This window comes from Equus caballus, chromosome 1 (assembly GCF_041296265.1).
Source record: "Equus caballus isolate H_3958 breed thoroughbred chromosome 1, TB-T2T, whole genome shotgun sequence".
Classification (NCBI taxonomy): Eukaryota; Metazoa; Chordata; class Mammalia; order Perissodactyla; family Equidae; genus Equus; species Equus caballus.
In genome coordinates, this window is record NC_091684.1 from 57,963,340 (window position 1) to 57,975,705 (window position 12,366).

Below are 12,366 nucleotides of genomic sequence, written 5' to 3' on the forward strand. Positions count from 1 at the left end.
ACTTAAGCAGACCCTTCCTGAAACAGAACATTTTCCTGTATTACCACAATCTATTATCACATCTAAGAAAAAGCATTTAAATATCCTGTTTATATTCAGATCTCCCCAGGTGTCTCCCAAATGTCTTTTAAGGTTGTTTTTTGGTTTCCTAAACAAAAAGCCAGTGAAGTTTCTTGCATTGTATTTGGTTATGTTTCTTTAGTCTTTTTTATTCTAGAATAGTTTCCTACTTTTTTTTTCTTCCTTTCTGACAGTTGACTTTTTGAAGTAATTGGACTGATGTGTAGATTCTTTTGGAATGTTGTGGTCTGGGTTTGTCTTGATTCCTTGTGATGTTTTTACCTGTTTATCTGCCATATAAACTATGAACTAGAAGCTAAGCCTGAAGACTTTTGGCAAGAACACGTTATAGGCGATGTTTTGTAATTCATATTGCATCACTCTAGGAGTCTCATGTTGTCACATTCTTCCACTGTTGCTGCTAAGTTTGATTACCTGGTCAAAGTGGTGGCCATAGTTCTCTCCATTAGGGTTTATTTTTTGTCTGTGCAGATAAATCTCTCGTTGATACTTTGGCAACCTGTGAATATCTTGTTGTACAGCAATCTTTGATTTAATGTCTATAGATCAGAGATTGGCAAACTGTAGCCGTTGGATTTGGTCCATGGTCTGGTTTTGTGTGGTCCCTGAATTAAAAGTGGTTTTTGCAGGGCCAGCCCTGTGGCCGAGGGATTAAGTTTGCATGTTCCGCTTTGGCAGCCCAGGGTTTCACCAGTTTGGATCCTGGGTGTAGACATGGCGCCGTTCATCAGGCCATGCTGAGGCAGCGTCTCAGATGCTAAACCTGGAATATACAGCTATGTACTTGGGGGTCTTTGGGGAAAAGGAGGAGGAAAAAAAAAAAGATTGGCAACAGATGGTAGCTCAGGTGCCAGTCTTTTAAAAGAAATGATTTTTGCATTTTTAAAAGGTTACAAAGAAATACACAAATGGTTCTACCATTTGTGGGCTGCAAAGCCTAAAATATTAGCCAGCTTTTTCTGTCTATAAAATTTAACCAGGGAGTGCTTTTGAACTTTGTTTAAATAAGTTAATTTTTTTCTGTATCTTTTAAAGCTGGTTTATTGCAGCCTCCTGTTCGTATAGTTTCACAGCCACAACCAGCGCGAAGGTTAGATCCACCATCCAGATTTTCAGGGAGGAATGACAGAGGAGATCAAGTGCCTAACAGAAAAGATGACCGAAGGTATGTTTTTAAAAGTATGCTTTTGATGATGGTGATAGTTGCACAATGTGAATGCACTTAATAAAAATGGTTAAAATGGGGGGCCAGCCTGGTGGCGCAGTGGTTAAGTTCGCACATTCTGTTTCAGCGGCCCGGGGTTTGCCAGTTCGGATCCCAGGTGCGGACATGGCACCGATTGGCCCTCCATGCTGTGGCAGGCGTCCCACGTATAAAGTAGAGGAAGATGGGCATGGATGTTACCTCAGGGCCGGTCTTCCTTAGCAAAAAGAGGAGGATTGGCAGCAGATGTTAGCTCAGGGCTAATCTTCCTCAAAAAAAATGAAGAATCTTTGTGTTTGATGACAATCAAACGTTCTCAAACTGATTTGGTATCAACCAGTTATGAATACACAAATGCTTACCAAAAAAAAAAGGTTAAAATTGTAAGTTTATGTTATGTATATTTTACCGTAGTTTTTTTTGGGGGGGTTGGTAAGATTAGCCCTGAGCTAACACCTGCTGCCAATCCTCCTCTTTTTGCTGAGGAAGACTGGCCTTGAGCTAACATCCATGCCGATCTTCCTCCCCTTTATATGTGGGATGCCTACCACAGCATGGCTTTTGCCAAGCAGTGCCATGTCCATACCCAGGATCCAAACTGGCGAACGAACCCCAGGCCGCCGAAGCATACCATACACGCTTAACCACTGCTCTACTGGGCCAGCCCCTTACCGTAGTTTTTAAAAAGTTGTGTAAAAACGTATACTGTGAAATCTTGCTTGTATTGCCTATTATATTTATTTCATTAAAGAATTCTTCTGTAATGCCACAAATAATAGTAATTTTAGAAAAATTTGCTTTAAGTCGTGAAAGGGAGAGAGAACGACGTCGATCCAGAGAAAGATCTCCTCAGAGAAAGCGTTCCCGGGAGAGATCTCCTCGAAGGGAGAGAGAACGGTCACCTCGGAGAGTTCGACGTGTTGTTCCACGTTACACAGTTCAGTTTTCAAAGTTTTCTTTAGATTGGTAAGTTCTTTTTTCTCTCATTGTTTTATTCAGTTACTAATTTTTCAGTTTTGTACAATTTGGTAGAATGTGTTATGTTAAGAGAGATTTTTCATGCAATTTGAAGTTGCAGTTTAGTTTTTTACAAGGGTGCATTATTTCCATACGCTCATTAAGAATACCAGCTATTGGAAAAGGCAACCCCTATGTGATGAAATTGTTAAAGTGAGAATCATTTAAGATCCAGATTTATTGATAACTTTATTAAGTTCACGTGTAGTGCATTGTGTATGATGAAGTGATAGTACAGCAGTGGACCAATTATTTCACGTTAGCTGTGGCAATGTAGTATAATAGAAACATAGACCTGCATATATACTCACAGACATGTAACATAGACATGTGTGTATGTGTATACTTAAATGGATTTTCAGCCTTTGGAATCAGAGGTCATGGGCAAGTTACCAAGAGTTCCTGAGCTTCAGTTGCAAAATGGAAATAGTTTCACCCAGCAGAATTATTACGAGGCTGAGTTCATGTATCTAAAGCATATAACCCGGTGTGTGGCAGTTGTAGATACCCAATAATTAATAGTGATGGTGGAAGATGGTGACTAACTAGGAAATAGCTGCGAAGTTCTAATTCATAGACAGTTGATATATGATGAAGGGACAGGAAGAATCATCTAAAGGCCCTGGGACAGACAATTGTGAATAAGATAAATTAACAGTTGGAGAAAACAAACTGACAGTAAAGTAAGAAAAATGAATTATTAGCAGCATTTAAAGTTGGTTAGCATAGAAACAATAACTATGTATTTCAGTATCCTGAGAGGTTATTGCTGCATTTCAATTAAGTGTAATAATTAATATTCATAATATCTATCAGAAGTTAAAATTTCTATTTATTCAATTCTAGATTGAATAAACCAGTGTCCTTTATTTAAGCTACACAAAATCAAAAAAATTTTGCTTGATAACTTTGCTTGATTGTTATGTAGTTGGTGTTCTTTTATTCTTATGGTCAAATCAGCAACTATTCTTAATTTATACTAATTTTCTTGTTGTCTCTATTTACTTGTATACTTCAAAATACCTAGTCTGCGTATTTCAGAGAAACTCATTGGAACCAAAACCACTTCTCCAGCCTCAAAGATGTTAAATAGAGCAGCTCTGCTTTATTATGGGAAGAGTTGATGCATAGGCTATAAATTGAACATTTATCTATCTCCTTCCAAAGTTTCCATACCTTTTCTCATCTGTAGTTTTGATAATCAAAATATTTTTACAGTAATATTATAAGAGACCGTGTGCCAAGAAGTTATTCATTTGTACTTCTTATCTTTTGTTTTGTTATAGATTTTACTCCTATGGGGTAAAACATGACTTCAGAAATTCTGGTGATGGTAAACTAGGAAAATACTGCACATACTTTCTGTTTGCAGCACTTCTTTAAACAAAAACAAAACCCAAATATCTGTTTTTCACATTTTTACAATTTTGACAGCTGAATTTTATCCAAATAAGGTATAATGTTATCAACAACTGTAACTGACTATATTTCTTACTTTTAGGCTTCACATAGAAAGACAGCCCTACCAAATATGTCAGTTCACATTTCATACCCTTGTCTTTAAAAAAGACAATGTAGTTGTATTTTCATCTTAGGAATTGTTGGTGTTTACCACTTTTCATTATGCTTTTAACACAAATCTCTTGGCTTTTTACCAGATTCATTTACCTTTGAGTTCTTCTTTAAAAGTTCTGCTTCTTAGGAAAAAGGAAATCTCCTTTAAAAAAAACAGTATGCCAGATTTAAAAGGCAAGAAACTTATTTTTCTCTTTACATAATAAGCAATCAGGTATGGATTTCAGAGAGAGGTATAAAGGTGTGGGTAATCCGAAAATCATTTGGATTTTGTTTTCATTGGATTTTTCTATTTAATTTTGAATGTAGGTATGTTTGATCTAGGATCTTTCTGTAGAATAAAGGTTGTATTTTTTCTATACTGTATAAACCTAACTGAGGAACACTCATACTAATTTGGTACCACTCTTATCCCCTCTGTATATCCCCTCTTTATATTATATATGAACCATAATTTTCTCAAAAATGCAGTTTCAACTGAGGCAGAACTGCTTTTGTTCAGATCTTCTCTGGAGCTGGGGTTGAAGTTATTTCAAAAGGTCTTCTCTAACGAGTTTTAAGCTACACACAAAAAGTAAAGAAATAAAGGTAACACTTAGATACCAGATTTTTATTCAGCGCTGTAAGTAAACGAATTTGAAAATGAGATTTTCATGTGCCTCTCTGCAAGTCTATACTCATTGATAATTGACTCTGTCCGTTTTGCATTGGCTTCAACCTATGTCAGGTTATATTTAGCTTCAGAATTAAGTGAGTGTTTGCATAATCTTTGGTATTAAGGCTATTTATTCACTACTTATGTCTGTTTTTCAGTCCTAGTTGTGACATGATGGAACTAAGGCGCCGTTATCAGAATTTATATATACCTAGTGACTTTTTTGATGCTCAGTTTACATGGGTGGATGCTTTCCCTCTGTCAAGACCATTTCAACTGGGAAATTACTGCAATTTCTATGTAATGCACAGAGAAGTAGAGTCCTTAGAAAAAAATATGGCCATTCTTGATCCACCAGATGCTGACCACTTATACAGTGCAAAGGTTTGTATTCTCCTAGGAGAGACAGCTAAAATTTTTGAGCATTTATTCGTATTAAGAATATATGTGGAGTTGATCTTCAGAAAGTGATTGTTAGGTTTAAGACTCAAATAGCTATGTTTTTTTCTTATCTGCCTGATTCTGTTTTGGTTATTTAAGTAATTTAATTTAACCTCTCTTTCCCTTACCTCTTAAGCTATAAAATTATTTATTGTTTTAACATTTTAAACCTTATAAAAATATGAAGATGAAGTTGATTTTATGGAGCTTTTTGTTATGTTTTATGACTTCCAGTAGCCCCAGATAAAACATAACGTTGGGTGAGTGCACTGCAAGTCTTCAGGGTAACGTTCAGTATATTGCTTATGGTCAATAGTTTTCTGCTATCTTAAAACATTGATCAAAAAGCATCCCTTGAACTACTCAGCCATAAGAAATGACGAAATCCAGCCATTTGTGACAACATGGATGGACCTGGAGGGTATTATGCTGAGTGAAATAAGTCAGAGGGAGAAAGTCAAGTACCGTATGATCTCACTCATAAGTAGAAGATAAAAACAATGATAAACACACACTTAGCAATGGAGATTGGATTGGTGGTTACCATAGGGGAAGGGGGGAGGGCAAAAGGGGTGATTAGACTCACATGTGAGGGGATGGACTATAATTAGTTTTTGGGTGGTGAACATAATATAATCTACACATAATTCAAAATATATTATGATGTACATCCGAGAGCTATGTTACATTATAATCCAATGTTACTGCGATTAAAAAAATAAAAAGCTATATGATTAAAACTATATGATTATAAGGTATCTAATACCATTACTGCTATAGCATTTTATGAAAAATTTTGGGTATCTAATATGTAAGGATAATTAGTAGTGCTTTTCATTTTTTTACGTTACTTTAGACTTTTGACAGGATTGAATTATTTGACTATAATAGGTAATGCTGATGGCTAGCCCTAGTATGGAAGATTTGTATCATAAGTCATGTGCTCTTGCTGAAGACCCACAAGAACTTCGAGATGGATTTCAGCATCCTGCTAGACTTGTTAAGGTAAAATGAAAGATTTGTTTCAACTTTAGGGGTATAGTCACTTTGCTTATTTCTAACTGTATGTGTGTGTATATATGTAAAACTAAAAGTACCACCCTTTTAATCTTGTCACTTGGTTTAATAACTGATTTTAGTATTAAGGTACTCAGAATTTAATGATGTAGATGTTTTTTTCATTGCAGATTATGGCTGTATCTTATGTATATGTCACTAGTTCAACTGTCATTTTGCTGTTTTACGTTTGTAGCATAGTAGAATCTTAGTGGTAATGGATTTAGTGTATCTTTGGATGCTGTTAAAGTTTGAATTATAGCTTTCTTTAAAAGAGCTCTTTATCTGAAGAAATACTTTAGAAGGATGAGTTATGATGTGTAAATCCTATTCCATTGCTGAAATGCAGTGTGGAACACGATGAACTGAACTCTTCCTTGACTGACAGATACCAGAGGTAGTAAAAATGATATTGGAAAGGTTTGTACCTTTCCTTTTCACGTATTTTATTTGCAATTTGACAAGTTGCATAATATATGTAAATGATTCTTTGTTTTGAATTAGTTTTTAGTGGGCATGAAAGGCAAGGATGAAGCCATGGCTATTGGAGGCCACTGGTCTCCTTCGTTGGATGGACCAGACCCAGAAAAAGACCCCTCTGTGTTGATTAAGACTGCTATTCGTTGTTGTAAGGCTCTGACAGGCATTGATCTAAGTGTCTGCACACAATGGTAAGTACCAATTCATTTCTTGATTAGAAATGTTTTTCTAATAGTTTATGTAGATGTTCTTGTCTATCAGCCTTCCCTCCCCCACCCTTATTTTAGCAACCTTGATCATGCAGGTAATCTCAAAGGAAAATCCCCATTTATAGCAAAAGTTTATTTGGTGCCAAAATGTTTGGGGGAAAAAGGATTAAGAACTAATCAAAATAAACTGAAAATTTAAATGTTTTGTTATGGTGTACTTTGGAAGTTGGATGTATGTTGAAAATATTTTTCATTTCATGCATAGCTGGAGAAGATCGTCAAGAGAGAACTTCATTTCATTATAATTCTTTTGTTATAAAATGATGTAGTTGCTGATTATTTTTGTTCAGCCATATTTTCTCTTGAGGCTTATTTGTCCTGTGTATTTTAGTATATTTCCTGTGTCTTAATTCAGAATATTCTTTTTTAGCACATGAAATCTGAACAGCTTTCCAGCTTCTTCAGGTATTCTCTAAAATAAGGGTAGCTCTGTAAGCAAACATGAAAATGCCTTGGGGAACATATTCTTCTTTTAACCATAAAATATTGTACAAATGTACCAAAAGAGGAACTATGGCTTCTATAATTTTTTTTTCTTTAGACCAACCTCAAGTTCTTGCAGCAAAATTTCTTTACTTGATGTGCTACAAGTGAACTAGGGTCTTTTAAATGTATTTTAGAATTTTTTTTCCAACATGCTTCTTCCCTTGCAACAGGTACCGTTTTGCAGAGATTCGCTACCATCGCCCTGAGGAGACCCACAAGGGGCGTACAGTTCCAGCTCATGTGGAGACAGTGGTTTTATTTTTCCCGGATGTTTGGCATTGCCTTCCCACCCGCTCAGAGTGGGAAACCCTCTCCCGAGGATACAAGCAGCAGCTGGTCGAGAAGCTTCAGGGTGAACGCAAGGAGGCTGATGGAGAACAGGCACTGAACGCTAATCCCTTTTTCTATTTCCGCTTCTCACAGGCACAGGAACACAGGCACAAATGCACACCACACACTACATAACAAACACACATGGAGGAACATAACTGGTAACAGCGACTGGTAATCCAGCTTTCAGCAGTATAGTTGTATGTTCTTTCCTCTTAAAAAAAAAATTTGTCTATTAAACTAACTTTAAGAGTGCTGAGACCTCAAAGGAAAATAAGTTGTGCTTAAATTGCACAGAATTTTGTTTTTATCATAGGTCTAGTTGCTGGAATCTGGGACCAGTTGTTGAGCAAGAATCAGTATTAAGCCATTTTAAACATTTTGCCATTTTCTAAAATTTAAAAATTTTTCTCTTTCACGGTCATCAGTTCTAGTCATGGATTTTTGAAATTGGACAACCACAAGTCTGAGAGATTTGAAATTTCAGGCTATGTGGCATCGTCTTTGGTACATTTGAAAGGTCTGACTAAATCAGTCTTAACTTTGGGTGGCTTGAAAATTGGGGCAAGATCACACACTGTGTGGTTAGTGGAGACCGGCAGTGTTTGTGCATCCCTGATATCCTTTGTGTTGTAATTTATCACCCTTTTGTGTTTCACAGATCTGGCTTTGATTGGCTGATGAGTGTCTTTGTGATCAGTTAAAAGTGGTAGAATGTATGTACGTGGACTTGCCTAAATAATAACTTTAGGAGAAGACAATCTGAAACATTTGTGACCTTGCACAGATCAGCAACAGACTTTTAAAAATAAATTACTTTTATTTTAAGGTTTCAGAATAGTAATTATGTTCTTAACTTTGTACATCAGGATGAAGAAGAGAAAGATGATGGTGAAGCTAAAGAAATTTCCACTCCTACCCATTGGTCTAAACTTGATCCAAAGACAATGAAGGTAACTTTGAAAGTGATAGTGTTTAATTTGAAATCTCTGAACAGGAGTAGAGAATGAGGAATGTTTTTCAGATAAAACCCATTAAAAATGAAGTACACTGATTTTATATAAGTATTCTATATTGTACATATGCATATATGTATAAAATTTAAACATAAGGTATATTCATAAATCAGTTCATCCAATATTTGTTGAATGCAATATACAAGCACCTAGAGTGTGAGCAGCATTGTTCTCTGATTTGAGAACTGACCAAGAAGGCAGAATTTCTACACGTAAGGAATTTAAATTCTAGGAGAAGGGAAGAAACATAGGAAAAGATTATCCAATTTGTAAAATAAAATTTGCAAGTAAAAAGTGGATTGATAATACATGTGAACTGGGAAGGAAATTATAATTTAAAGCCTTCTTCTGAAAGTCTTTTGTTAACCTGTAGTAGTTTTTTTTTCTGCTCTCCAGGGTCTTTGGACCTATTTTCTTTCTGCAGTTTTGCATCTCTAGGCCTATAATTTCAATGTAAATCCATAGATTCTGCATACATTTATTCTACATGATCAGAAGATCAGAGGTTGATCATTACTTGGTTTAGCAACTTATTTAGCATATAAAAGCTAATCTTTCAGTTAACGTCTTTTCTCAACAAAAAACAGTTTTTCTTTTTTATGAAACTATTTTTCGTTATGCTGAGGAAGATTCACCCTGAGCTAACATCTGTTCCAATCTTCCTCCTTTTTTGCTTGAGGAAGATTTGCCCTGAGCTAACATCTGCCAATCCTCCTCTTTTTGCTGAGGAAGACTGGCCCTGAACTAACATCTGTGCCCATCTTCCTCTACTTTATTTGTGGGATGCCTGCCACAGCACGGCTTGCCAAGCGGTGCCATGTCTGCACCCGGGATCCGAACTGGTGAAACCTGGGCTCCGAAGTGGAACGTGCTCACTTAACCGCTGCACCACCGGGACAGCCTGCTACAAGTTTCTTATTTTGAAACTCGTGTTTCTTTTGATTATAAATATAATGCGTGCTTATTTTAAAAATTAGTACATAACATAAAAAATAGAAGAAAAAAATTACTCAAGCCTATCACTCAAACACAACCACTCTTAAAATTTTGATGTGTTTTCTTCCATTATTTTCCTGGTTATAAGCTTTGTGATTGGTTGGTTGGTTCTAATTGTGTTGTATAAAAAAAGGTGCTGTCCCATCCTTTTCAGTTACTATTAGTGTTTCCTATGTAATTATTTTTAAATGTTCTATACTCTTCCATCTAGTTGATGTAGTTCTGTTTTCCTTAGATATTACTCTTTTATTAGATATTTAGATTCTTCACTTTCTTCAAGGGAGGGCCTAGTGTAAGGAATGTTAAAGTTTTTTTTTTTTCCTGTGTTTAGGGTATTTCCTTAGGGTAAATTCCAAGAAATTAGAATTACTGGGTAAGAAAGCATTAACTTGAGGTCTGCCCCATGGGGTAGTGGTTAAGTTCGCATGCTCTGCTTCAGCGGCCCGGGGTTCACAGGTTTGGATCCTGGGTGTGAACCTACACACAGCTTGTCAAGCTGTGCTGTGACAGCATTCCACATACAAGATAAAGGAAGATTACCACAGTGGTTAGCTCAGGTCCAATCTTCCTCACCAAAAATACATAAAAGAAAGCATTAACTGTTTTTTTTAAGTATCTTAAAACGTGCTGCAAATTATTTTCCAAAAATAATTGTTTGTCTTAACAAACATTTTATGAGCTGTACCAGTGTCCTTTTTTTAAAAAATAGTTTTGTTTTGGTTTCTTTCTTTGAGGAAGATTATCCCTCAGCTAACATCTGCTACCAATCCTCCTCTTTTTGCTGAGGAAGACTGGCCCTGAACTAACATCTGTGCCCATCTTCCTCTACTTTATATGTGGGACACCTGCCACAGCATGGCTTGCCAAGCGGTGCCATGTCTGCACCCTGGATCTGAACTGGTGAACCCTGGGCCACAAAAGCGAAATGTGTACACTTAACCTCTGCGCCACCGGGCTGGCCCACCAGTGTCCTTTTCACCAAAATTTTTAAACATCAGACAGAAGTTAATTGCACAGTATGTTCACTGTTTCAGTATCCTATTTTCTATTTCTGTGTTTTTATGCTCTGTATATTTAGGTAAATGATCTTCGAAAAGAATTAGAAAGTCGAGCTCTTAGTTCCAAAGGATTAAAATCCCAATTAATAGCCCGATTGACAAAACAGCTTAAGGTAGAAGAGCAAAAAGAAGAACAAAAGGAATTAGAGAAATCTGAAAAAGAAGAGGAAGAGGAAGATGATAGGAAATCTGAAGATGATAAAGAGGTATATACTAAATCACTTAAATGTGCTATTAAATATATTAGTTTATAGGGAGTTCTTGGAATATGTGTATGTATACTTTTATTAAGGTATAATTTACAGAACAGTAAAATTCAACCTTTTTAGTGAACAGTTTTCAAAGTTTTGACAAATGCGTAAATAGTTGTGTTGCTTAAAAAGGGGATACATTGTGGAAAATGCATCATTAGGCAATTTTGTCTTTGTGTGAATATCATAGAATGTGTTTACACAAACCTAGATAGTGTAGCTTACTTCACACCTAGGCTGTATGTTACTAATTTTATGGAACCGTTGTTTTATGTGTGCTACATCGTTGATTGAAATGTCATTATCTGGCACGAGACTGTAGTCATGTAACCACCATCACAGTCAAGACATAGAATAGATCTGTCACTCCCTAAAAATCCCCTGTACCCCTCGGTAAGCATTTTCTTCTCTCACCCTGCCAGCCTCTGGGAGCCACAGGTCTGTTTTTGTATAGTTTTGCCTTTTCCAGTATATCATTTCAATGGAACTATATAACCTTTTGAGTCTGACTTGTCTAACTTAGCATAATGCATTAAGGAAATACCTATTATGTTGTGTCTATCAGTAATTTGTTCCTTTTTATTGCTTTTAATAGTATTCCATAATATCAATGTATCACAGTTTGTTTATTCAGTCTCTATTTGAGAGACATTTGAGTTATTTCCAAGTCATGTATTTTTAGCTTCCCTTTTAAAAATGAATAATGTTACATTTTTTTAGTAAAGAAAATTTGTTAGAGCAAAATTAAGTTCAAAGATGGAGTTCTAGTGAAGTGCTTGTCCTAGAATTTTGCTGTTTCTATAGCTCTGTGTTTGATTGCATTTCACTCCTGAAGATTCAGAGACTGTTTATTCAAGCCTTTTTATGCCTCAGTGTTGTGCCCAATAGAATAACTCCTGGATGCAGAAGCCTGTCATTTGTTTTCTGAATTTGAAATGTAGCAATATCACAAGCGAGTTATAACACCAGTAATTGGACAAACCAGCATTATGTTTCCTAATGTATGCTTTATGAAGTATACGTCATTATTTATGAAGTATTTCTGCCAAAAATGTTTTACCTTAATCTGTGGGAAAACAGATAAATTTAGAATGTAAAAATTTCTACAAAGCAACTTGTCTGAACTTTTAAAAAATGTCCATGTAATGAAAGACAAAAGAACAAAACTGACTTGGATTAAAGGAGGTCAGTGAGACATGATAACTGAATGTACTGAGTGAAACTTGACTGGATCCTGGATGGGGGGAAAAAGCCGTAAAGAGTATTTTTGGGATAATTGGAGAAATTTGATTATGGATATGGATCTGATATTCTATAGTATCGAAGCACTGTTAAGTTTCTTGGATGTGATAATAGTTTTGCAATTATGTAGGAGAATTACCTTGTTCTTAAGAGATGCATGGGTGCATGATTTCTTATTTTATTCAGAAGGTTATAAATATTTATTTTGA

General features: G+C 35.8%; 1 protein-coding gene and 1 non-coding gene across 6 annotated transcripts in view; both read left to right on the forward strand.

The window, feature by feature from the left end:
• The window catches only part of CCAR1 (cell division cycle and apoptosis regulator 1), a 52,272-nt gene that overhangs the window by 20,556 nt on the left and 19,350 nt on the right, over positions 1 to 12,366 (forward strand). For all 5 annotated transcript variants that reach the window (XM_070226271.1, XM_005602418.4, XM_005602417.4 and 2 more), the window contains exons 9-16: positions 1,117 to 1,246; positions 2,090 to 2,251; positions 4,691 to 4,916; positions 5,865 to 5,978; positions 6,534 to 6,700; positions 7,435 to 7,645; positions 8,464 to 8,547; positions 10,685 to 10,870. In XM_070226271.1, coding sequence (XP_070082372.1) covers positions 1,117 to 1,246; positions 2,090 to 2,251; positions 4,691 to 4,916; positions 5,865 to 5,978; positions 6,534 to 6,700; positions 7,435 to 7,645; positions 8,464 to 8,547; positions 10,685 to 10,870 — 1,280 coding nt within the window. The remainder of the gene's footprint in view (positions 1 to 1,116; positions 1,247 to 2,089; positions 2,252 to 4,690; positions 4,917 to 5,864; positions 5,979 to 6,533; positions 6,701 to 7,434; positions 7,646 to 8,463; positions 8,548 to 10,684; positions 10,871 to 12,366) is intronic.
• On the forward strand, positions 6,338 to 6,402 carry LOC111769760 (small nucleolar RNA SNORD98). Its single transcript, XR_002802576.1, has one exon. It is a non-coding gene; the product is annotated as a small nucleolar RNA SNORD98 (small nucleolar RNA).